Source organism: Tupaia chinensis, unplaced genomic scaffold (assembly GCF_000334495.1).
Source record: "Tupaia chinensis unplaced genomic scaffold, TupChi_1.0 Scaffold141517_1, whole genome shotgun sequence".
In the NCBI taxonomy this organism is placed as follows: domain Eukaryota; kingdom Metazoa; phylum Chordata; class Mammalia; order Scandentia; family Tupaiidae; genus Tupaia; species Tupaia belangeri.
Window position 1 is genome coordinate 1,582,197 of NW_006201378.1, and position 27,113 is coordinate 1,609,309.

Here is a 27,113-nt window from a genome sequence, read left to right on the forward strand (position 1 = left end):
TTTATGACTCCACTTTGCTTGCTTCAGACTAGCACATATGCATAATAGAGAGAAAAGGATAGAAGAAGAAGGAGGAGGAAGTGGAGGAGGAAGGAAGGGAGAGGAGAGGAGAGGAGAGGAGAGGAGAGGAGAGGAAGGAAGCCATGAATGTGCCCCTGCTTGGTTCTTGAATTTTTTCCTGGTTTGGGTATTTACATTTGAATATCAACAGCAAATTTCAGTAGGTCAGACAAAAGCACTTGTCCTTATTTGTATGACATTACAGTCACCTCAAACATCAGTAAGTAGAGAGTGATAGGAACTCACTCTAATTAGTTCTGAGAAATAAGAAGGTATGATTCTCACCAATCGGATTCTTAACAAGACAGTAGCCTTTTCGATTTTCTCAGCGACTGCACTGCAGTATCTGGGCAGGTTTTAGAAAATAATTAGGCTTCTTGCTATTGCCATTATACCGCAAGATGAAGTTCAATGATTTTACGAGTGCCATAAATATGGGCTTTTATGTGACTTTCACAAAATAGCATCAATCTTCAAATGCAAAAGTCACCTGTGGATTGCTAATTAAAGAAGTGAAATAGTACAGCCATCTTCCAAAAGATTAGCCGTGTGGCAACGACACAGGTTTTTAAAGCAAGTTCTGTGCAGCGGGTAGGGAATGTTAATCAAAAGATGTTCTGCAAATAAAGTGCAATCACACTAAATTCCATTTCATTTCAAAGCATGATCTCTGCTCAAAGAAAATTTCCCCAATTACCTTGATCAAGAAGTACACTCTCACAGACAATATTCATACGGTTGGGGTTTTGGCAGCCCCAAAGAAACTATCTTCTTTCTACATTTTAGCCAATTCTCCCAGTTACATGAATCTTAAAGTTAGTCTTGGAATGGATTGACTGGAGGAGAAAAATCACATGATCCTTGCCCATGCAAGATTTCTGTCTGACAGGTATTTGTCAAACTAACTAAGCCCTCCTAAATACCCACTGGACACAAAGGCCGGACTGAGGATCAAGCTGCAATTCAGAAAAACAGTAAGTGGGATGCCCACATGGCATGAGTGACTCCTGCATCCCAAGCTTTCAGTTAACATCTGGGTAGGGAATGAATGAAGGAGGCATTTAGGACCTAGCAGGATAGCAAAGTGTACTCATGATGAGGCACATTGAACAGTAAGGGGGAGAAAAGGCCCGAGAAGAGGTGAAGATGGAGGAATTTAAAAGATCCTCAACCCACCACTGAACAAGAAAGACTTCATCCAATAGGTTGTATTTAACTGTGTCCCCAGGTATGCTAGGTTTAAACAGACACATTAAAACATAATCGACACCTTCTGACATATTTCACAGTGAAAAAAAGATGACCCGTAATCATTGTAAAATTCATTTGATACAATTAAAAGTAGAACAGGAGCAAAAGTGTTTGTGTCATAGCATTGCATGTATTTCTGACAGCTAGACTGTTTTCTTTGCCCAGATTGGATCTGTCATACCAAGAGAGCAGGCGACAAGGTTAGGGGAAGTTGCAGAACCTCATTTTCTAGCTAATGTCTTCCATGGAAAACTGTCTGGAGTGGAAGACACAGGGAGACAGTCATCCCAATAGAACAAATAATACATTTGCTCCTTCAAAGCCATTATCAGGAATAAATAAGCTGATTCATTAAGGATACCTCCCTGCCAAGTAACTGAATGCTTTCACAAAACTGAGCTCAAAGTCTTTAAGACATAGTCGTTTTTACCTCTAACAGGATTGGGTTTTAAAAACAAGCGAACAAACAAAAAGTTGCTTATCTCCTATCTAACCCAGACCAAACCTCTGAACATTGAAAGAATTGACTATCTTCATTCACACTGTCAACCTTCTCCATCCCGATATTTGCAGCCCCAAAAGAGATGAAAACAAACACAGAGTATTGACTTTAAGGTAACTGACCTACCAGAGCAAAACCTGAGTCCTTTCAAAGTCAGAGATCATGCACACACAAACTCACCTCGCTGTCAGAGACTTCTCGGTCATTAATAATAAATCGGTAGCTGGCATCCGGTGATAAGTGCTCAGCCTGGAGCCAGAAGCGAACCTGGCCCTTATCAAAAATCTCATAAGCTAATTCTGATTTCAGAGGAATTGCTACAGGAAGAAAAGAAATCGCAAGTCAATAATGCATGAACCCTTGTGAGAAAGAATAGCTGCATATTGTAGAAAAATATCAATCCTATTTATTAAATTTTTTGAGAATGTGAAACCCTGGCGTATTGCATTGGATTAGGAAAAGCAAAAATAAAAAATAAAATGCTAGTTAGTCTGTGGTTGCACTTAAAGCCTAATACCATGTGAGTTCGGTTAGCTTGTGGATGTGTTCAAAGGCTAAAGAAGCATGCACTTTTTGTGTGCATTCAATGCAATTCAGTAACTGAAGATTTTACTTGATAGACATCTTGCCTGCATTAGGAACAGCTATAGTAAACCCCAAATTCAAAACACTGTGCAATGCAAGTTTCTACAAGCTATAATGTAAACTCATACTAACTTCAAATCAATAGATTACAATCCTGTAAACCAGGAGCATAAAATGAGGCCATCCTTTCCCCAAAACCATTCTTTCAAGAGTTCTGTCCACTCATGAACACAGCTCTCCTAGGCTTGCAGTTGTCCACACAGGGTTAAAAGCTTACTTACTGGGATTCTTTATTTCATTGCTCAGCGCCATCAAACGTTCAAGCTCTGAAAGCAAGAAAAATATTTGAGTTGATTTTCACCTCTACTTTCAGAAGTCTGTAAACAAGAGCAAACACAAAAGCAGAGATCTACCATCATGCAGCTTTAATTCGAGGTCATGAGAATAATATAAACCAAAAGCAAAAAGGACACTTACAGGGTAGCTTTAACCTTTGCCTACTTTCTTCACTAAATTAGTAGTTGCCTGCAGCTAAGATCCTCACCAATTAAAGGATCCACTTATCAAAGGAATAGTTGAGGACGAGTTAGGCCAGAGTCTTTGGAAAAGTGGGGTTGGGATACAGGTAAGTATGTTCATGTAGTATAAGACGACTTCTCAGGGAGCGATTAAAGGGAGCCGCTTCTAGGTCCTTCAAGTCCATATGTACTATTAACTAAAATTGACCTGACTGGATAGGAATGTGCTTGTGTTCTGTGATGTCTCTTCCCATTTCAAAATTTCCTCCTTCAATTTCAGTATAGAAAAATGTGCATGTCTCTCACCCAACCAGAATTTCACTACAGTATATTACCATGAGTTAAAAAATGAAATGAAACAAAAACAAAGCATTGTTCCTGAGAAAAATCCCACGAGCAAGGTAAGAAAAATTAAAGCTCTAAACCAATTTTTCATTTCTTCCCCTTCCTTCCTTCTTTTTAAAATTAGAATTCAAAAATAAAATGCTGATCATGAAAGTATGTATGAACATGTTCATTCGAACTAAAATATGAAGTCAGAGTTTTCCTGGCCAAAAGCAAACTCAATTTAGGCGATTAGTTTGACAGCTAGGACTGGCTTTCTCCAATAAATCTCCTGGTAGGAATTTCCCTAAATCGAATCAGCTAACCTGCAAATCCAAGGTTCCAATATATTTAAGGGATAATACACAATATGAAGGATGGTAAAAATGGCATCCTTTGCAGCTATTTTAAAAGAAGATGAAAAATGTCATATGTAAACTTGAAAATGGTACAGAGGATGCAGAGCTTTTCAGAATTCTTTAAGGATGTTTTTTGAAATCAGAACTGAAGATCTCCAAGCCAGGATCAGCAAGGGCAGACCAAGGGGCATGTGTGTGGATTCCAGGTCCCTTCCTGCCTGCCTGTGAAGGGTGCTCAAAGGACTCCTGCAAAGGGTGACAGTGCAGTCCCCTCAGTTGTCCCTCACATCTTGCTCAATTTACAGGAGCTCATCCAAATTAAGCAATAGGGACCCCAACCTGAGTGGTCCTGAAGCCAGCAGTGTGTCTCTGGCTACCTTCCTCCTTGGATACTTGCCTATCCTCCCTGCCCCACCCTCAATACCTATCCTGGGTCAAGTTCTCAGATTACACCCTCAACAGGCTGTCAGTCAGGATACAAACTGATAACTAAATTATGTGCTTAAAAGTCTTAGAGCATCCTCAGGGTTTTTTGCATTTTAGTAGAGGACCCCAAAGACTAACAGACCCAAAGAAACCCAGCAATCTGAGCATTCTGTCTATAGATGCAGAACTCACTCCATACCACTGATCACGTCTTAAAAACTCTCACCTCTGGGACCACCAGATGGCATAATGATTATGTCATTGGACTCCCAAAATCCCAAGAGGGGAATGAAAGAGAAGGGATTGCGGGGGCGAGCAGGTGGCATGGTGGTTAAAGGTGCTAGATTCCCACATGGCTGACCACGATTTGAGTCCCAGACCTGGCAGCTTGTGTTCTCTCTCTCTCTCTGTCTCTCTCTCTCACACATACTCTGTCTCTTTCTGATCAAATTAAAATAAATAAAGTTAAATAAAATAATTCTTAAAAAAGAAAAATAGAGAGAGCAAGAGAAGGGATTGCAGCATGGCCATCCCCCCTGAGTGAGGTGATTTCCTGCTACCTATTACTCTGTCTCTCCGGAGGTGCACATGCCCTACAGCAAAAATATCTATCTCTAAAAACAGGAAACAAAGAAAAAACCTCTGACCTCCAAGTAGGGTAAGTAAGAGTTGGACACAAACACAGATTCCCAGGCAGATCTCCTATTTGCCTGGTGAACTTAGATTTGTGAACCTACCTAAGAAAATGTGTCTTCCCCTGGGTCTCACTAAGCAAACTTTTCTCATTTCTCTCTGCTGTCTTCTCTTTATAAAAGAACATGAGATTTTTTGGCTATGGTACTTAAAATTATTTACACACATTTTTTATTTTTACCAAATAATCATAGTCTTATTTGTTTATTTTACATTTAACCAAACATATAGAACACCTGGGTATATAAAAAGTTCTATACTGTCTTCAATTTAAGTGGCCCTCCCCCTTTTCTTTTAATTCATATTAGTATGTGGTATAAATTTCCAAAGATACTTAAGAATGAACAGTGTAAGTAAATCTTTCCATCTCTGCTCCTAATTTTCTAGTTTAATATTTTCTTCTATCATCACAATTCCTGAATGTTGGAAGGGAATGCAGGGGTCTTTCATCAATACCTTTCTTATTAATTTTATGGATATATTTGCAAATACACTACTTCCTGTGTGCCAAACCATTAAAACGTGTCTAAAATTCAACTTTGAAAGCACATGTTGAAGGCTATAGAAGCAATGTGCTCTGGACCAGTGATTTTGGCTGGCTATAATACAAACACTAGAATTTACTTGATTTCTAAGGTGATTTTTTGGGTTATATGACTATACTCCACCCACAGCCTCCAAAAACACATAGCCTTTTTCTAAGCAAATTTGTTTTTTTCTAAATTAGTGACCATCCCGTGAAAGCAGTATGAAACCAAAAAAAGAAAAGTGTTAAAAACATTACCTTCTTCATCCATAACAAAACTGGAAGACACGCCATCTGTATCACTTACGGACACAGAATAAGTGCCTAAATCCATTTTATCTGGATTCTTAAAGTACAGCTTTGAACTAAAAAAGGAAGAAGAACATTAATTATTTCTGTTTGCAGGAGTTTCGAAAAGTTTACAATAGCCAGCTTCAAACTATGACTTACTGATCCCCCACAGTTTCGATATTAAACCTCTCCTCATCTGCAATCTCCTCGTAGGATTTACACCATGTAAAGTGAGAGGCATCTGTCATTTCCTGGCAGTCAAAACTCAGGTAGATATTGCCTTCCTCGTCGACGCCGGCGCTGATTTCCTTTGTGCCTGAAGAGCAAGAATATGAAGTAAAGCATCTTCGGAACACAGTGTCCTTTGAATTCTTTTTTTGGCGCAGAGGGTGTCTTATTTTCCATCGAATCATCAGTCTTGTTGAATGTCCAGCCAGGACAGACCCAGAGAATCAGGAAAGAGCAAAACACATTAGGGACTAGATGAATGCAAGAATGGTTGGTTTGTTTCACTGTTATTTTTGAGACTTGCGTTTCTGTCCACACCATTTTCTGCATCCAGTTTCACTGTAGAAGACCTTTTCAAGCTGCCCACCAAAGCTCCAAAAATTCCTTTTCTCCCTATAACTTAACTCCCAGACTCTCTCATAGAGGTGGCCCCAGGCAGTGCACATAGCACTTGATTCACCCACTGCAGGCTCCTCCTTTCCCACGATGTTTGTTTTATCTTGTTTGGGGATCGGAGAGAATGTTTGTTGTTTCTTTGCTATTCTGTGGCTGAGATAAACATGTGGCCCCAAACTGCCAGTCAGATTCCATCTCTTATAAATTAAGAATTGGGCAAAACCTAACAGCCTCCACTGGTGAGTGGAACTGAGGTCATGTAATAATATAGACGCTCTCAGGTTGCCAAGAGAATGGAGAAACACAGAGCCAGGTGGAAGACTAAAAGAAAGCAAATAGCAAAAGGGAAGAAATGAGAGGTCCCAGGAGAAAGACGACATGTTTTACAGTTTGTGTTTCCATCCTTTTCTGCCGCTCAGGTACACACCTTCCCCCGCGTGTCCTGTGAGCGTGTCTCTGTCTCCAAAAGTACTTCCCCTCTGAAGATTGCAACTGAGAAAATTATCAACAGCTTTCTAATTTTCTGATCAAAACACGGCAGTAAAATAATAAACCACCTTCTTCCTTCCTGCTCATTATGTGATTGCTCCAAGACCTGGCTCTGCCAATGATGAAGAGGATCTCGTGTTCTACTCCCAGTGTGGGGATATCAGAGCACAGGCAGAATGTGACGTGCATGCATTATCTCACTTGCTAGCCCAGATCCGTCCTAAACTATGACTGAATATTCATTTCTCCAGAGGGAGGTAGCACATGTAACACCCTCGCCCCTGCTATTTTGAACCACTAGCAGGTAGAGTCTCACCTGGTCTAGCCTCCACAAGTACTGGCTCAGACGTGTCCGAGGGCTTCCCTACCCCATTTGCATTCACTGCCCGGACTCTGAAGACATAGGTTTTACCTTGATGCAGGTCACAGACCTTGAAACAACAGAAGAAACATCACAGATATGTAGATGTTAAAAGGAGGACTGTTTTGTCTTTCACAATGTGCTATGGACACAACTTTTTAAAAATAACTTACTTTTTTAGTTGGAAAAATGATATGTAGCAAGGCAGAAAAGCAGAGGAAAAGAGGTATATTATCCTATCTAATCTCAGGAATAAACAGATTTGCTGCAATTTCAACAACCCCTCTTTCATTCTTCTCTGCACACTCTAAAGCAGAGTTAAAACCATAAGGGTTAGTTTAATCTGGTGTTTATATTTAGCATAATTCTATGGGCAAAATCTCCATTTGAATACATCAAAGTTAAATTGATCTCTTCCTGTATATACCTACATTACGGATATTAAAATCTGTATCACGAACGAGAAGTAGATATTAACTAAATTTCATTTTTTAATTTTTTTTTTACTTGTTATTTTTCTTTTTTTTAATTTGACCAGAAAGAGAGAGAGAAAGGGAAAGTGAGAAAGCAGGCTGCCAAATCCGGGACTTGAACCACAGTTGGTCATTTGGGAGCACAGTGCTCTTAACTACCACTCCACCTACTGGCTCCTTATTAACTAAATTTCTAATTGATTTATTTAGCTGAATTCTTAAGAGCCAATTAGTTCATTTGAAAGGAACTGACTGTTTAATGTTATCAAACTGTCTTCCAGTGGTTGTTACCAATTCTACTTCCATGTGTATTGTGCCTGTCTTAGATGTGATATTTTGTAGGTAAGGGTGCATGCTGCATCTCCGTCTAAGTCACACCACAGGGCTCACAACCAGAAGAAATCCTGTGGATTAAGGCAGCAGGGCAAACAGGGTATGTAAGCCTACTACATTTGAGGACAATGGTCACCACTGAACTAGTGATGGGTAAATCACGTGTACTAAAAATAGAGACAGTTGAAAAAAGAAAGGATAGACAAAATTACACATTATAATTTTGTCAGAAGTATTGAAACTCTGTGTATAAACATTGTGTGGCATTTACCAAATAGATTCGTATTAGCAATCACAGCAATTAAGAAAGTTAAACATGGGACCAGCAGATGGCCCAATGATTACATCACTGTATTCCCACATGGCCGACCGCAGTTCAAGTCCTGGACCCAGCAGCTTGAAACTCACGCCAGGCATGTGTGCATGCATGACCCATATCATAAGAGGATACCAGAGCATACTGGGAAGCAGAACTGCTATTTTTTGTCACCACCCTGGGAGTTTGCATGTACTTAATATGCCCTGGTAAGAAAAAGAAGACAACTATAACAGAATCACCCTGCCTTGTCTGGGCTTTTAAGTTGCTCACTACCTACCCTGGGGGTGAGGGGATTTCTCGCTGTCTCTCTGTCTCTCGAGCAACCACATATGCACTATAGCAAAAATTTCTCTAAAAATAATAAAAAGTTTAAGTGGAGCTTAACGATATATATATATATATATATATAATATTAATCATCTCCATGGAAAGCACACAAATATAGCCTACACAGCACAAATCTGAGTGCAGGACAGCTGACGGCTGACAGACTACAATATGAAAAGAAGAGGTATGTGCACCCAGTGGCCCAGGATTCAGTGTGGCAACCATGACCTAAGGAAGGTGCCACTTCCTCAAGGCACTGTACTGCCATCTGCTGGGACCTAATTGTTCTTTTGCGCTACAAGTCTACAGAGGTCAAAGACACTCTCTTCGTATGCCCCCCTACCAAGATACACCTTGTTATTTAAACAGGCTCTCCTCAGAGCTTTGAGCTTGTTTTCTAGAGGAATCAAAAGCATTTTCCCATGAAAGAAAATAAATGAAAGAATCACCTTTAAATATCGATTTGCCGTGGTCGCTTCATTTACAGTCATCCATTCTCCAGAATCCTCTTCCCTAAAATCCACAAAATAGCCAGAGACAGGACTGCTGCCGGAGTACACAGGGGCTTTCCACAGCAAGACCAGGGATGTGTTCCTGACCTCACAGAATGTCAAGTCATACGCAGGACCTGGAAAGCCAAATTCAACCTGTGCACATGTGTGTACACACACACACACACACACACACACACACATATCCATTCAGCATATCTGCCACCCTTCACATAAGTCCCTAAAGACCTGCTACTTCTTTGGCCCATGCCTCCCACAATGACATCACCGAGTTCTTCAGGTTATACATCACCCTTTCTTGAATGTTCATAAGGAGTAGTGTTGAGTGTGGTGTTGGTAGTTGGGGAGGAGAATCCAACTTAATGTTCCCACAGCCTCCTCTGGTAGGTATCTGGGTGATTGTAGATACTTTTAGAATAATTTATGACTCCACTTTGCTTGCTTCAGACTAGCACATATGCATAATAGAGAGAAAAGGATAGAAGAAGAAGGAGGAGGAAGTGGAGGAGGAAGGAAGGGAGAGGAGAGGAGAGGAGAGGAGAGGAGAGGAGAGGAAGGAAGCCTTTCATGATCCTGGGCACACATGTACACACACACACACACACACACACACACACATATCCATTCAGCATATCTGCCACCCTTCACATAAGTCCCTAAAGACCTGCTACTTCTTTGGCCCATGCCTCCCACAATGACATCACCGAGTTCTTCAGGTTATACATCACCCTTTCTTGAATGTTCATAAGGAGTAGTGTTGAGTGTGGTGTTGGTAGTTGGGGAGGAGAATCCAACTTAATGTTCCCACAGCCTCCTCTGGTAGGTATCTGGGTGATTGTAGATACTTTTAGAATAATTTATGACTCCACTTTGCTTGCTTCAGACTAGCACATATGCATAATAGAGAGAAAAGGATAGAAGAAGAAGGAGGAGGAAGTGGAGGAGGAAGGAAGGGAGAGGAGAGGAGAGGAGAGGAGAGGAGAGGAGAGGAGAGGAGAGGAGAGGAGAGGAGAGGAGAGGAGAGGAGAGGAGAGGAGAGGAGAGGAGAGGAGAGGAGAGGAGAGGAGAGGAGAGGAGAGGAGAGGAGAGGAGAGGAGAGGAGAGGAGAGGAGAGGAGAGGAGAGGAGAGGAGAGGAAGAACTCTCTTTTCCCCCACCCACTGGACTGGAAACCTATTGGTCACAGGCATTGATTCAAAGAGCCTGTCCACTGTCTGGCTACACACCTGGCTGGTTGGCACGCCTAGTCAGCTAGCATACCTGGCTGGCTAGCATATTGCTTCCTCTCTGCCCTCTCTGAACATCCACAGCAGTTCTAAAAGTGCATGGTGCTGATATCCCAGGTCCGAGTGAGCACGGAACAGTAAAGGGACAAGGGCAGTGGCCCTGCTCCATCTTAATTAACCCATACTGCATCCTTTGAGTGTGGCTAAGGCACTGCATATCAATCCCTCAAGAAGACTTGGGAAACTTTAACAGCTTTTTCTTCCCTTCATTTTTCTAAATGGTAAAAGTTAATTTCATTAAAACAAATAAGAAAGGAGGAAAGGAGGAAAATGAAAAGAGGAGAAAGAAGAGGAGAGAGGAAGAAGGAGAGGAGAGGAAAGGAGAACAGAGGGGAGGAAAAAGCAAGAGAGAAGACAGAAGTGGAGAGAAGAGAAGAGGAAGGGGAGGGGAGAAATAAAAAAGAAACAAAAGAAGCAATATAATCTGGCCACAAAGTTGAAAAATCAGTCTGAATTTTATTTATTTATTTCCAGCTTCAACTTTAAGTTCTTTTTCAAAATCTGAATGTAAATATAGCCTATACAGTACAAATCTATCCATTGCATCTGGGTTCCTGATGGCTTGAATACAAAGAAATCGGCACCCAGTACTTGAAGATTTGTAAAAAAAAAAAAGTTTGAAGTTTGAAATTACAGAATTGTAAATAAACTGCAACAATTATAAAGTCCAGAATTTGGAAACCTCAAGATCCCCAAATGGTCTGAGAGCAGGATACCATTAGCAAAAATTCTAATGTCTGCTCTGTCCTGACTCAGGATCCAGGCTCATGATTTCTCTTCTGTTTTTAACCCTGTTCTGCCTCTACCTCCCCTCTCGGGCCTTTTGAGAGAAATTGACCTGGGCCAAGGATTTGTCATAGGTCAAGTGCTGACCTGTGTGGGAGCCTGTTCATTCTGCAGCCAGGGTTGGGGTTCTCTCTGTGTTCCCCTCTTACCTCACACTGGCACTTATCAGTACTCCTGTCACCTTCTGGTCTGTGCACTTCCCAGATCACAGACACTCGCTCACTCTCACTCCTACCTGTACCCCAGTGCTTGACACCATCAACGTCAGTGGAATAAATGGCTATCTGCTAGCTAGACAAGGATGGTGATGAGTTACTGAAAGCCTCAGGCTCCCACCCTGAAGGTCACCTTCTCTGGTGATTCCTGTGTTAGAAGTTGGGATGACCAAGAGGGAAGCATCTTACCAGGTTCTGGAGCTGTCCAGGCCTCACACTTGAAGAGCTCACTGGGGTCTGACGGTTCCCCAATCCCGGCCAGGTTGGTGGCAGCGATTTTAAATTCATATAATGAACCTTCTGTTAAGCCTTCCACCTATTTAGATTTTGTTTAAATTAAAACATGAAATAAAAGATGCATTATAACCCTGTGGACAGAAGTCTGACTACTTTTCCTATTTTTCCAAAATCTTTTCCAAGAGGGACTGGGGAAGTCATGCCCACAAACATTAACAGACCATTTATTTTCTATTTAACAGGATTCTTCCTACCTCCTATTCCTGGCATAGTATCTTTGAGATGTATATTTCAACCGATTACAGTATATTCTTTTGCTTATCCCTTCCCAAGACAGAACTTCCCTTTTCCTTGAGATGTAGATTAAGCCTTTCTTTAACTAAGACAGGGATCTTCCCTTCCAATCACCGACCTAAGAATTTGTGGAACCCACCTATAACCTACAACCCCCCCCTACATATCCCGCCTTTTTGGGCAAGACCAATGGAAAAATCTCTTCATGAAATGTCTGTCAATCTCAAAAGCAAATAAAAGGAACCTCTGTACATGATCACCCACGAGAAAAGGCATGTATGCCTCTTCTCCGGCCTAGGTCACACGGTTGGCTTGGAAATAAGCTGCATTGGTTATTAATTATTAATTTTACAGTTGGTTATATTTTTCCATCGACAACCCATTGACGGCAAAGAGTATTTATAATTGATTTGTAGAAGTATTAGTGGAAGAGACCTCATCAGCAAATTAGACTAAATAATTTAAGGAAGGCTACTTAGGTGCCGGGCAAGCTGCAGTCATTACTTTAACCCTACTACTTTGCCTTGTTCATTCTGTAAGCACTCCTATGGAATGGCATGACACTGCACTTTTGGCAGATGAAGAAACCGAGGTTCAGAGACATCAATAAGGAGCAAAGGCAAAAAGCAGAGATGAGAAGAAACTAAGTCCCTAACCCAGTGTTCCCTTCCTGAGTAGACACATGACCTGGGAGATGACAAGAAAGGGCCCCCATCCCAGACCTTGTTAAGTGGTGGTGGGCAAGTCTGTCATCTCCACCCACCATGTTCACCTACTCTGCAAAACAAGGCTACCCAGGTTCCCTCAGATTGCTGCAAGTCCACGGTCAACAGAGCCCCTAGGACTCTCAGGGATGCTCTGCTTGGGTTGTAGGAGAAACACTAAAGAAAGACCTTCAGCCAAAGCCAGGATTTGTGATACAGCAGGATTAGTAGAAATAAAAGAGATATCTAGGTAAACACTGCACCTGGAAAAAAAAAAAAAAAAAGGCAAGATGCTGACATTACACCGCTTTCTTCCCTAGAAGAGAGTTCTTCCTGCTCATTGAAATAACTAGCCCTTAGAAAACAAGTGGACTTTTTTCCTCAGGAATACCAGACTTAATGAAGAACAGTTATATTAAATGAAATAAGCCAGGCACAGAAAGGCAAATAGCACATGATCCCACTTACACGTGGAATATCAAAAAGTTGAACTCAAGAAAGCAGAGAGTAGAATGCTGGTCACCAGAGACTGAGGAGTGGGGGTAAGGGGGGAGGTTGAGGAGATGTTCTTCTGAAGGGATAAGATCTCAGTTAAACAGGAAGAGTAAGTTTTAGTAATTTGTCACACAGCATGGTGACTATAGTTAACAATAATGCATTGCATACTGCAGAATTTTGAAAGACTAGATTGATAAACATACTTGCCACAATAAGTATAAATATATGGGAAAATAGATTTAACTAGCTTGATTTAATCATTTTGTGATGGGAACATATATCAAAATATCACCTTGTACCCCATTGATATACACAGCTATTTGTCCATTAAAAGTAAAATTAAGGGACCAGCAGGTGGCATGGTGGTTAGGAGCTCTGGACTCCCACATGGTCGACCACAGTTCAAGTCCTGGACCTGGCGGCTTGCTTTCTCACTTTCCCTCTCTCTCTCGCTCTCTCACTCTGTCCCTCTCAGGTCAGATTTAAAAATAAGTAAATAAATAAAGTTAAATAAAATTATTTAAATAAAAAGTAAGATTAAATTTAAAATGATGAACAGCTATGCATAGTAAAGTACCAAAGGTTGAACATGGGCACTATTTCAACATGACACCAAACCTGAATTTAGGCAACATATATCATAATATACAGAGAATATGTTGTAAATATATTTCATTATATAAATGTATTATTAAAATAGCATATACTTTATCAAGCAGCATTTTCTTTAAGACAGATTAGGCCTTCAAAGATCTGTCCTGCCCCAAAACCAATGTGAGATTCAACCTTCCATTGAGATAGAGATGTGACCTACTGTGTGAGGAAAGCCTCACTCATCACGACTCACTCATCACAGTTCAAAGGAGGAATAAAAAGCATAGACAGTGAAATAGAATACAGAAGACTTCATGTTAACCAAAGTGAGCCAGACTGAAGGACACACACTGGACATCCCAGCTCAATATGTCTGCTCCATGGCAGAAACTGAAAGATCCAAAGATGAGAGGAGAGAGGAGGGGTATAGACACCAGAGACTGGAAGGCAGGGGAGTGGGTGGTGGGCGAGTGAGAGGGGTAATGGGAAGACACTCTTAACGGACAAAAGAATGTAAAGTTCTCTGCTGTAAAGAAAATCTGCAAGTTTTGCTTTATAAAAAAATAATAATTAATAGATAAATTCGATATCACAGAAAAAGAAGGAAAGAAAAAGAAAAAAAAAGAGAAAGAAAAGGAAGAAAAAAGAGAAAAATAAATGAAAAAGGAAAAGAAAAAGAAAAAGAAGGAAGGAAGGAAGGAAGGAAGGAAGGAAGGAAGGGCGAACGAGCCAAGCAGATGCCAAGGGTTGGCATCTGGATTTATTTCCAGACCTTATATGCTCTAAATTGATGTTCTTTTTATTCTTTCCACCTGGACATAATGTATACTATAGCAAATGACTATCTCAAAGGCTCAAAATACACAGATTTCTCAGGGAAATGGTGGTTAACACACAGAAAGGTCCTATCATTTTTTTAATAAACATTTATCAGACACCAACTCTATTTTCAGGCACTGGGCTCTGCACTAACAATAAAAACACTCTAAGACTGCATCACTGCCTTCAAGGGGCTCATAGTTAGGACAAGGGATGGTGCCCTGGGTCTGTTCACCCTATGGTCATTAACTAATTGTCAAACTCACTATATCACTGGGCTCTTCTCTCCTACGTTGCTTCTCAGGATTAAAAATAAATAAATAAATAAACAAGGAAAAAAATAATGAAGACATTTAAGGGACACAAGAATGGAAAATTATCTGTGGATGATAAAATGTATGGTAATATCTTTGACTGAACCAATATACAGTATATTCAGAATAGGAAAATTCATTTGGTATATGGTATCAATACACAGTGATTAAATGTAAAATAAACAAATGAATAATACAATTTTTTAACATTTTTTAAAAGGCTCCTAAGGTTTTTCTAGTTCCAAAACTTCATGATCTCATAACACTACCAATTTTTAATCCATTTTCTTTTCCGTATCAAATTATCTAAGGTCATTGACTGTTATCACAATAAAGGCTTATCCAAGATGTTACAATCGCCCAGGCAAAAATAGAGGCACAAATAAAAACCAACCGTTAAGATCCTCTCCTTGATAGGTGAAGAATTGACCTCATGCCAGTTCTTATGATGAGCTTCGCGCTTGTCTATATAATAGCCCAGGATGGCTGAGCCACCGCTGAATTTCGGTACCTTCCAACCAAGGGTCATGGAATGCCCATCACAGTTCAGAAGCGTAATCCCGTAAGGATGAGATGGGACAGCTGCAAGGAAACACAAGTGTGACAGTTACCCAGGTCCTTAGCTCCACAGTCTCCATCCTACTAGGTGGAAGACTCTTACCTTTCAGAGGGAGGGAGAGCCAACAATGGCAAGATAATCCTGAATATTCATGTCAGCTGCTCTCTATGGACCTACCTTTTAACAGTCTTTATTTCCATTTATATCTTGTTTTAGTCCTCTAAAAACTAAATAACTAAAACCTAACTAAAAATTCTCTCATGTAAAGTCATTGCTTTTTTTTAAGGTATTTTGCTATAGAGTACATGTGCTCACTTGAGGGAGACAGAGATGGAGAGAAGGAAAGTGAAAAATCACCCCTGGGGGGGATGACCATGCAGCAATCCCTTCTCCTCCATTCTCCTCTCAGGATTCTGGGCATGCACACACATGCACCTAGCATGATTTTCAAGTTGCCGAGTCCAGGACTCAAACCACGATTGACTGTGTGGTAGATGAATGCCTTAACCACCACACTCCCTGCTGACCCTGCTATTTCTAAATACGTCTACTTTTTAATAATACAAGGACAATGAATTATTTAAATCTGGTCTGGATATCTGAAACTCTTTAAGAGAAGATTTCCTCCCTGACCCCTTAAGGAAAACTGAGAAGAGGCTTTCTCCTTTACAACCTTGAAGAACAACTGGGCATCCACAGCCAGAGACGACAAGCATTATTTATTCTGATAAGGTTTAATTTCCTGCGCACTTATGGAAACTTCAGCTCAATTCTAATGAGCATGAACTCAGATTTCTCTGTTTAAGTACCATTTGGAAGGATGACCCATCTTTTCCAAACGGATTGAGAGAAATGTGTCTCTGTTTTCATCTTGAATCTGAGTAACCTAGATACGGTGTTCCTCCATTACCTGAGAAACGACAGGCGAGACAGAAATAAGTGATCCTTAGTGTAGAATAGAACTTAAATGCTTGGCTTTTATTTAGTAGGATGACTTAGAAAGTCAGTGAAACATCTGAAAGTCACTTCTGGGAAAAACTGAGAAGAAATTAGAATAATGATTTCCACATGGCTGACTAGAGTTCAAGTCCCAGACCTGGTAGCTCGCTTTCTCACTTTCCTCTTCTCTCTCTCTCTCTCTCTCTCTCTCTCTGACTCTCTCAGGTCAAATTTTTAAAAATAATAATAATAAATTAAATAAAATGAAATAATTCTTACTTTAAAAAAGGGGGGGGGATGGTTGACTTTCTGCTATTATCTCTACTTAGATATCATCAGATTTGAAATTCCAAGGAAATGACAGTAACATTATTAGAAGAGAAATTATAGTTTCTGAAAAAGTTAAATTAGTTGGAAAAAAATTAAAAAGCAAAACATTTCTTTCCTAAGTTAAAAGATAATACCATGGTAGAATGGAGGTTAAGGTGGCTGGGTCCCACGTACCAACAGCACAGTTGGAGTCCTGGACCTGGTGTCTTGAAAATCATGCCAGGTGTGTGTGTGTGTGTGTGTGTGTGTGTGTGTGCGCGCGCGTGTGTGTGACCACGATCCTAAGAGAAAAAATGGACAAGAAAGAATTACAGTGTGGGCCATCCCTGGGGGATGACTGATTTCTCACTTTCCCCTTCTCTTTCTCTCTATCTCTCTCTGATGAGTGTACACACCCTATATCCAAAAAAAAAAAAAAATCAAGAACAAAAACAGACAATACTGTGTTTCAAGATGTAATTTGTGATATTACTATTTCAAAGTGTTCCTGAATATCTCTAAATGATGTGGTACATTTAATGGAAAATAACTAGAGTAATAGTTATAAAATACGGAGCTTTAAACATCAAATTTTCAAGGGGCTATTACCGAGATTAAGGGTCTAGATTGTTTTGTTAGCTCAAAATAATAACTATTTTAAAGATCGCTATTTATGAGCAAAGCCACAGAGGTACATAGACATTTGAATTTCTCTGAAGTGACTTATTAAACTTTCTTTTTTTACCAGCATTTAAAAGGCTTTTTATTATCATTTAGCACTGAAAAAAGGTATTAATTAGCAAAAATAAAAAAGAAATCTTCCAATTTGAATATTCTATGAAGTACCTCATTTTCTCCTAATTTTTCCTTAAATTAAAAGAAAACCAGGTAACAGTGCAGTGCAGTGTCCACCGTGGATTCAGCACCATTTTCCTTATTCTGCTTTTCGTCTTCTAGTGGTAAATCTAGCTCAATTCTGCTCCATTTCTCCTCACTGGAATCACTGTCCAATCCACCTTCAGCCCTGGAGGACTGCTTGTCATATGAAGAATTTTCATGGGCTTTGTCTATGGGAACGTCTCCTTTCTGTTGAGGTAAAATAGTAAAAACTGCTTCTCGCCAGTCTCTTGTTTCCAGGTACCCCAGAATAATCTGAAACACATGATTAACTGCCAAGACTTGGTGACTGTACCTCTTCACGAAGTTTCCAAGGGGAGCTGTGCATCATCCATTCCATGACCTGACGCCTGCTTATGTGAGTCCCTTATGGTGGTCGTGATCCACTAATCTTCCAAGCACATGAGCCTTTGCTTCAGCTCATTCCTTCAGTACAGTAAGCAAATCTGAGGTCGGATAAGTCAGGTCTTCTTTCATGAGTTCGCCGTCGTGTCCTGGTTTGAGGTAGGTGTCCTCCCAGTTGATCCATCCTTTGTCATTTTCATCCAGGTTCTTTTCCAGCTGGCCTCCACGGCCCCTCACAGGATGCAGCCTGCCTGTTCTCTGCGTAACAGCGTTGAATCTGCTTATGAAGCTTTTAATGTCCTTTCGTTCCGTTGAGTCATCAAAACTATAGTCAATGATAAGGCAGAGTGTGCTGGGAACAACGTGTCTTGGAACACATTTTCTGTCATTTTCACCTGAGTTGGATTCCAGTTGACACTGTCGCTCTAGGTTCTTGCGCTTCTCCTTCCATTTTTGTTCGTGGAGTTCTCGTTGTTCTTCTCGTTGTTTCTGTCCCATGAGCTTCTTCGTTTGTCATTTAGAGACTGCCTCAGACCCTTCACCTAATTTGGATTTTAGCTCACATCTTGCTTTGTGTCACCATTAGAAGTTTCGATAAATACTGGCAATGTTTCAGGTGACATTATTTGGTACCTCCAAGCTGAGGAGTTAATAGGGAATGTGAGAGCTCACCCAGAATGCCTGTATGGATGGCCTCAATACGGCTACGAGTCTTCCTTCTGAAACTTCAGCTCCCAGAGTCAGAGGCGGTAGTTCCACAGGCCAGGCTTATTTTCTTAAACTCAGGCTTGCTAAAAAGGCCATTGTCTATTTTAGTACATATTTTGAAAAAAAATAAATTCATATCCTATAGTATAGATTTTAGTGTGAGTACAGCCTTTTGAAAACAAATGTGATCTCTAATAGTGTTTTCTATTTTTAATTTGCATTTTATTAGCATATTATCATTTCTCCCTTCCACACTGGCATTTTCAAGACAAGTAGCCAATGATGAGACATTTCAACAGAGTCGCAAATCCTCTGTTCAACAATTTACATCCCCCTTTTCCCTCTGGCAACATTCCAAATGGCATCATAAATGTTTATTCATGCAGAAATTACAGTGTATGGGAGAAGGGAAAATTGGAGCAGAATAGCCTATTGGGTACGTACTGAGAGCCGCCTGGACTTTTATGACGTCAGATTCTTGGGAGTTTTCACTGGTCCCCACAGCATTGACAGCTTTCACCCGGAAGATGTATTGCTCCCCAGTCGTTAAGCCGTGCACGACAAACCTGAGAGAAACATGAATCAGAGTCACGACTACACAGCTCAGGTTTGCTTTCCTCCCACAGCTGACGTAGAAATCATTTGAACACTCAATAAAAATTGTTTATTTCGGTTAAAGCAAAGTTGACTGCTTTGTTAAAGCAAAGTTCATGACTGTCTTGTATTTGTATAATATACAAAAAAAAAAGAAAAGAAAACTTGAAGTGTATAGGGAAAAAATGCAATCAAAGTAAAGTGTATTTTGCTGCAAAAACTTTTTGAAATCTATGAATAGTGGGACCAGCCAATAGTGTAATGGTTACATCACTCAACTCCCACGTACTTGACCAAAGTTCAAGTCCCAGCCCGGCAGCTTGAACCTTATGCCAGGAGTGTGTGTGTGCGTGCCCAAGATCTTGAGAGGAGAATGGAGAAGAAGGCATTGCAACGTGGCCATCTTCCTCCCCCAGGGTGGGGGGATTTCTCACTTTCTGTCTCTCTTTAGCTCTTTGTCTGGTGAGCACACATGCCCTATAGCAAAAATCTCTCTCAAAAAAAAAAATAAAAAAAAAAAATAAAAACCTATGAATAGTTGGAGCCGGTAGAAGGAATAATGGTTACATCTCTGATCTCCCTTGTGGCTGACCACAGTTCAAGTCCCAGACATGGTGGCTTAAAACTCATGCCAGGCACATGTGTGTGCATGCCCAATATTCTGAGAAAAGAATGGAGAAAGGAATGCAGTGAGGTAATTTCTTCTGGGGGTGATTTCTCACTTTTTCCTCAGTGTCTGTCTCTCTCTCTCTCCCCACCCCACTTCCAGCAAGCACACAGACCCTAAGGCAAAAACTTCTAAAAATAATAACAACTATGAACAGTTTTCTCATAACATGCATCTTCCATGACCTTTATGAAGATACTCATGCATTTGCTTCTAGTTTTAATTTCAGTTAATTAGTTCAATATTCAGGGTCAAAAAATCAGATAACAACTTACAAAAGTTAGACCAGGAGTTGTCCACCTGAGTATCAGAGTGATTTATTCTGTGATTCCTTCATTTTTTGCGTATTTTGGCTTTGTATGGATTAAAACTTTAATATAAAATAATTATCTGAGTCCTTAACTTAGTGTACTCATGTATGAAAAACTTCATGAGAACTAATATACTGTGGTGACTAACATCTAAGACATTGAAGTCAGAGTAACTAGGCTCAAATATTGGCTTTGACATTTAACAGACGTTGCATCCTTAAGTTATTTAACTCCTATGGAACTTAACTTTCCCATCTATTGGGTCATCGGAAAAGCCATGACACATTTTTGCATAGAAAACATATCATGACTTTCCCAACAACCTAATATAAAACGGGCACGATATTACCAATTCACAGCATTGTTTAAAATAAAGTACATTGCATGGGACCAGCAGTTGGCGTAATGGCTATGTTGCTGGACTCCCATGTAGTTGACCGTGGTTCAAGTCCCAGACCCGGCAGCTTAAACTCATACAAGGCACGTGTGCATGCATGCCCAAGATCTGAAGAGGAGAATGGAGGAGAAGGAACTGCAGTGTGTACATACCCCCTGGGGGGTGATTTCTCGCTTTCTGTCTCTCTGTCTCTTTCTGTCTTTCTGGTGAGCACTCACGCCCTATAGCAAAAACCTCTCAAAAAAAATAATAATAATAATACAAAATAAAGTACATTGCATTAAGTAAAGTACTTATCACAGTGACCTTGCATAGAGCAGCTATTCAGGAGATGTAAGCAATTATTATTTATCTTAAGATAGTCAACAAACATATCTTAATCATTTACAAAATCCCTGTACTATTAATACAATAATATTTTAGGTTTCTTATTCTGATAGCGCTTCCGTATTAGCTAGTCACTGACTGTGAAGAACATCTAACCATTATTTGCCTTGTTCTCCTCAATTACATCTCTTCTTTTCTAGCCACAGCTTATTTTTACAATGTTAAAAGGGAAAAAAGAGTTAAAAACGGGAAATGGCTGGGCCGTAATTGATAACCTCTTCACAAGGACGGTTCTGACAGCTGCCTACATTTTCCTAAGAAGCATATCGTGGAGAAAGCCTAATAAGCTCAGACCATCTCTGCACACTCAGCATGAAGCAGGAGTAAATCAATTCCACACGTAAAGACACTGGCCTTCCCCTGCAAAGGAAGTCGGAGTCCCCCGACCTGCCCCTTCTGCAGGAGAAACATGTCCTGCCCAGCACTGCTTCAGTCAGTGACTGGAGAATAATAGGACCACCAGTTATGTGAACAAAGCAATTCTGAAAGTTCAAAAAATCAATACGGAAAAATAAAACAGCTTTCACATAGTAGTTGCTATTTTTAACTCTCCTGTTGGAAGAAATGTCCTGCATGCTCATTATGTCAGAGAAACCCAGGTTCTAAAGGGACTCTTCTTTCATGTCGATCCAGATGAGCTAGTGTGGTAGCTCACTCATCAAAAGTGGTCAAGGGCCAGCAGGTGGCATGGTAGCTAAGACCCTGGACTCCCACATGGCCAATCATGGCTTGAGTCCCAGACCTGGTGGCTTGCTTTCTTGCTCTCTCTCTCCCTCTCTCTCCCTCTCTCTGGAGAGCATGCATGCCCTACGTCGTGATCCACTAATCTTCCAAGCACATGAGCCTTTGCTTCAGCTCATTCCTTCAGTACAGTAAGCAAATCTGAGGTCGGATAAGTCAGGTCTTCTTTCATGAGTTCGCCGTCGTGTCCTGGTTTGAGGTAGGTGTCCTCCCAGTTGATCCATCCTTTGTCATTTTCATCCAGGTTCTTTTCCAGCTGGCCTCCACGGCCCCTCACAGGATGCAGCCTGCCTGTTCTCTGCGTAACAGCGTTGAATCTGCTTATGAAGCTTTTAATGTCCTTTCGTTCCGTTGAGTCATCAAAACTATAGTCAATGATAAGGCAGAGTGTGCTGGGAACAACGTGTCTTGGAACACATTTTCTGTCATTTTCACCTGAGTTGGATTCCAGTTGACACTGTCGCTCTAGGTTCTTGCGCTTCTCCTTCCATTTTTGTTCGTGGAGTTCTCGTTGTTCTTCTCGTTGTTTCTGTCCCATGAGCTTCTTCGTTTGTCATTTAGAGACTGCCTCAGACCCTTCACCTAATTTGGATTTTAGCTCACATCTTGCTTTGTGTCACCATTAGAAGTTTCGATAAATACTGGCAATGTTTCAGGTGACATTATTTGGTACCTCCAAGCTGAGGAGTTAATAGGGAATGTGAGAGCTCACCCAGAATGCCTGTATGGATGGCCTCAATACGGCTACGAGTCTTCCTTCTGAAACTTCAGCTCCCAGAGTCAGAGGCGGTAGTTCCACAGGCTTATTAAACTTTCTTAAACTCAGGCTTGCTAAAAAGGCCATTGTCTATTTTAGTACATATTTTGAAAAAAAATAAATTCATATCCTATAGCATATATTTTAGTGTGAGTACAGCCTTTTGAAAACAAATGTGATCTCTAATAGTGTTTTCTATTTTTAATTTGCATTTTATTAGCATATTATCATTTCTCCCTTCCACACTGGCATTTTCAAGACAAGTAGCCAATGATGAGACATTTCAACAGAGTCGCAAATCCTCTGTTCAACAATTTACATCCCCCTTTTCCCTCTGGCAACATTCCAAATGGCATCATAAATGTTTATTCATGCAGAAATTACAGTGTATGGGAGAAGGGAAAATTGGAGCAGAATAGCCTATTGGGTACGTACTGAGAGCCGCCTGGACTTTTATGACGTCAGATTCTTGGGAGTTTTCACTGGTCCCCACAGCATTGACAGCTTTCACCCGGAAGATGTATTGCTCCCCAGTCGTTAAGCCGTGCACGACAAACCTGAGAGAAACATGAATCAGAGTCACGACTACACAGCTCAGGTTTGCTTTCCTCCCACAGCTGACGTAGAAATCATTTGAACACTCAATAAAAATTGTTTATTTCGGTTAAAGCAAAGTTGACTGCTTTGTTAAAGCAAAGTTCATGACTGTCTTGTATTTGTATAATATACAAAAAAAAAAGAAAAGAAAACTTGAAGTGTATAGGGAAAAAATGCAATCAAAGTAAAGTGTATTTTGCTGCAAAAACTTTTTGAAATCTATGAATAGTGGGACCAGCCAATAGTGTAATGGTTACATCACTCAACTCCCACGTACTTGACCAAAGTTCAAGTCCCAGCCCGGCAGCTTGAACCTTATGCCAGGAGTGTGTGTGTGCGTGCCCAAGATCTTGAGAGGAGAATGGAGAAGAAGGCATTGCAACGTGGCCATCTTCCTCCCCCAGGGTGGGGGGATTTCTCACTTTCTGTCTCTCTTTAGCTCTTTGTCTGGTGAGCACACATGCCCTATAGCAAAAATCTCTCTCAAAAAAAAAAATAAAAAAAAAAAATAAAAACCTATGAATAGTTGGAGCCGGTAGAAGGAATAATGGTTACATCTCTGATCTCCCTTGTGGCTGACCACAGTTCAAGTCCCAGACATGGTGGCTTAAAACTCATGCCAGGCACATGTGTGTGCATGCCCAATATTCTGAGAAAAGAATGGAGAAAGGAATGCAGTGAGGTAATTTCTTCTGGGGGTGATTTCTCACTTTTTCCTCAGTGTCTGTCTCTCTCTCTCTCCCCACCCCACTTCCAGCAAGCACACAGACCCTAAGGCAAAAACTTCTAAAAATAATAACAACTATGAACAGTTTTCTCATAACATGCATCTTCCATGACCTTTATGAAGATACTCATGCATTTGCTTCTAGTTTTAATTTCAGTTAATTAGTTCAATATTCAGGGTCAAAAAATCAGATAACAACTTACAAAAGTTAGACCAGGAGTTGTCCACCTGAGTATCAGAGTGATTTATTCTGTGATTCCTTCATTTTTTGCGTATTTTGGCTTTGTATGGATTAAAACTTTAATATAAAATAATTATCTGAGTCCTTAACTTAGTGTACTCATGTATGAAAAACTTCATGAGAACTAATATACTGTGGTGACTAACATCTAAGACATTGAAGTCAGAGTAACTAGGCTCAAATATTGGCTTTGACATTTAACAGACGTTGCATCCTTAAGTTATTTAACTCCTATGGAACTTAACTTTCCCATCTATTGGGTCATCGGAAAAGCCATGACACATTTTTGCATAGAAAACATATCATGACTTTCCCAACAACCTAATATAAAACGGGCACGATATTACCAATTCACAGCATTGTTTAAAATAAAGTACATTGCATGGGACCAGCAGTTGGCGTAATGGCTATGTTGCTGGACTCCCATGTAGTTGACCGTGGTTCAAGTCCCAGACCCGGCAGCTTAAACTCATACACGGCACGTGTGCATGCATGCCCAAGATCTGAAGAGGAGAATGGAGGAGAAGGAACTGCAGTGTTGCCATACCCCCTGGGGGGTGATTTCTCGCTTTCTGTCTCTCTGTCTCTTTCTGTCTTTCTGGTGAGCACTCACGCCCTATAGCAAAAACCTCTCAAAAAAAATAATAATAATAATACAAAATAAAGTACATTGCATTAAGTAAAGTACTTATCACAGTGACCTTGCATAGAGCAGCTATTCAGGAGATGTAAGCAATTATTATTTATCTTAAGATAGTCAACAAACATATCTTAATCATTTACAAAATCCCTGTACTATTAATACAATAATATTTTAGGTTTCTTATTCTGATAGCGCTTCCGTATTAGCTAGTCACTGACTGTGAAGAACATCTAACCATTATTTGCCTTGTTCTCCTCAATTACATCTCTTCTTTTCTAGCCACAGCTTATTTTTACAATGTTAAAAGGGAAAAAAGAGTTAAAAACGGGAAATGGCTGGGCCGTAATTGATAACCTCTTCACAAGGACGGTTCTGACAGCTGCCTACATTTTCCTAAGAAGCATATCGTGGAGAAAGCCTAATAAGCTCAGACCATCTCTGCACACTCAGCATGAAGCAGGAGTAAATCAATTCCACACGTAAAGACACTGGCCTTCCCCTGCAAAGGAAGTCGGAGTCCCCCGACCTGCCCCTTCTGCAGGAGAAACATGTCCTGCCCAGCACTGCTTCAGTCAGTGACTGGAGAATAATAGGACCACCAGTTATGTGAACAAAGCAATTCTGAAAGTTCAAAAAATCAATACGGAAAAATAAAACAGCTTTCACATAGTAGTTGCTATTTTTAACTCTCCTGTTGGAAGAAATGTCCTGCATGCTCATTATGTCAGAGAAACCCAGGTTCTAAAGGGACTCTTCTTTCATGTCGATCCAGATGAGCTAGTGTGGTAGCTCACTCATCAAAAGTGGTCAAGGGCCAGCAGGTGGCATGGTAGCTAAGACCCTGGACTCCCACATGGCCAATCATGGCTTGAGTCCCAGACCTGGTGGCTTGCTTTCTTGCTCTCTCTCTCCCTCTCTCTCCCTCTCTCTGGAGAGCATGCATGCCCTACAGCAATTGTTTTTAATAATAATAATAATAAATTAAATTAATAATTCTTAAAAAAAAAAGTGGTCAAATTTTAAAATGATATATTCCCTCATGGGCAACTAAGACCAAAGCTCATTTACATAGAGCTTGTGTGGATATGCTCTGCCATAGCGTGGACTGTCCTGAAAGCCCCTTGGTTTCTACTTAGTTTGGCTTCTTCCACTTGACTCCCAAGCCCTGATCTCAGAGACACGGGAGGGTGGGGTTGGTCACCTGTTGTAGCCAATGGGCTTGTGATTGCATGGCTCCCAGAGGTTGGTCCCTGCCACACAGCAGTCCACGTAGTAGCCCAGCAAGTCTTCTTCATGTTTTGGCTTGTCCCACTGCACCACCACGGACGTCTTGGTGTTTCGAGAAGCAAGGACCCGACCAGGTGCAGAAGGAATGACTTTGCAGAGGAGAAAAAAATGACAGTGACATGTGTCAGAGTTTGGGAAGATACACCAGAGACAGCTGAGTCCCTTTTTCCTCAGGAATGGCAAACCAAGTGTGGGACTTTGGGTAAAATTTGGATATACATCCTCTCTGGCAAAAACAAACAAACCAACAAATAAATAAATAAGAAACATTTCTGGCAACATACGTTTTTTTGGATAACTGGATGACAACTCTTTTTAGAATGTAAAATACCGGGAACCAGCAGTTAGCGTAATGGCTATGTCGTTGGACTCCCACGTAGTCGACCGCGGTTCGCGTCCAGGACCCGGTGGCTTAAAACTCACACCAGGCGTGTGTGCGTGCGTGCCCAAGGTCCTGAGAGGAGAATGGAGGAGAAGGGATTGCAGCATGACGATCCCCCCTGGGGGGGTGATTTCTCACTTTCTGTCTCTATGTCTCTCTGTCTGGAGAGCACACGCACCCTATAGCGAAAACCTCTCCAAAATAAAAAGTAAAATAGCAATTTTAAGACATAAAATACACTTTACAAGAATTGAAATTAAATCACCTCATGTCAGGCCCTCAATGGGGTATGGTCAGAGGTCTCACCATCTCTTGGTGCCACCAGCTTTCTCAGCGTCAGCCACCTTGGCCACATACCCCAGGGTCTAGTCAAGTATTGTCCAGTTCGACATTTGCCATAGAGTTAAAAAGACCAGGGCCCCTGCAGACAGACTTTCTTCACCCCTTTGTTCTGGAGATGAGTTCTAAGAGCTTTGGCTAAACCAGAAGCAGGTAAAAGCCTAAGGATGACCTGGAAGAGGCTTATGACTCCATTCCCAATAGTAGCCTTACTACCTTGTTCATTTTGTTAGTTGGCTTTTTCATTCCAAAGATAAAGTAGCGTAAAAGGAAAGGAGAGAGAGAGAGAGAGAGAGAGAGAGAGACCCTGCTACGGAGAGTCAGCGTTCCTAACAAAATGTCTCTACCACAATAGCTTCAGAAGCTCTCTGGAAAGCCTCCTAGTAATTGCTTCAGTCCCTGAGTGGACTACCATTCAGAATTTTGGTAATTCCTATTGGGAATCTTCCAGGAAGATCTTAAGCCAAATGAACAAAAAGCTTTAGTGACTTTAGAGCTGGGTTTTTTTTTAAAAAAAAAAAAAAAAGTGACCATTGCCTAAATAAATGTTTTATCCCATTTATTGGT

General features: G+C 40.8%; 1 protein-coding gene and 2 pseudogenes across 1 annotated transcript in view; all 3 read right to left on the reverse strand.

Moving 5' to 3' along the window:
• MYOM2 (myomesin 2) overlaps positions 1 to 27,113 on the reverse strand; it is a 143,407-nt gene that overhangs the window by 60,361 nt on the left and 55,933 nt on the right. The window contains exons 16-25 of the mRNA XM_006163202.2: positions 25,740 to 25,914; positions 22,766 to 22,887; positions 15,114 to 15,301; positions 11,449 to 11,575; positions 8,911 to 9,089; positions 6,965 to 7,079; positions 5,695 to 5,851; positions 5,503 to 5,609; positions 2,680 to 2,724; positions 1,994 to 2,130 (exon numbers count right to left, since the gene is read on the reverse strand). Coding sequence (XP_006163264.1) covers positions 1,994 to 2,130; positions 2,680 to 2,724; positions 5,503 to 5,609; positions 5,695 to 5,851; positions 6,965 to 7,079; positions 8,911 to 9,089; positions 11,449 to 11,575; positions 15,114 to 15,301; positions 22,766 to 22,887; positions 25,740 to 25,914 — 1,352 coding nt within the window. The remainder of the gene's footprint in view (positions 1 to 1,993; positions 2,131 to 2,679; positions 2,725 to 5,502; positions 5,610 to 5,694; positions 5,852 to 6,964; positions 7,080 to 8,910; positions 9,090 to 11,448; positions 11,576 to 15,113; positions 15,302 to 22,765; positions 22,888 to 25,739; positions 25,915 to 27,113) is intronic.
• On the reverse strand, positions 17,400 to 18,391 carry LOC106733227 (tRNA methyltransferase 10 homolog A pseudogene; annotated as a pseudogene).
• Positions 18,740 to 22,236, reverse strand: LOC102491687 (tRNA methyltransferase 10 homolog A-like; annotated as a pseudogene).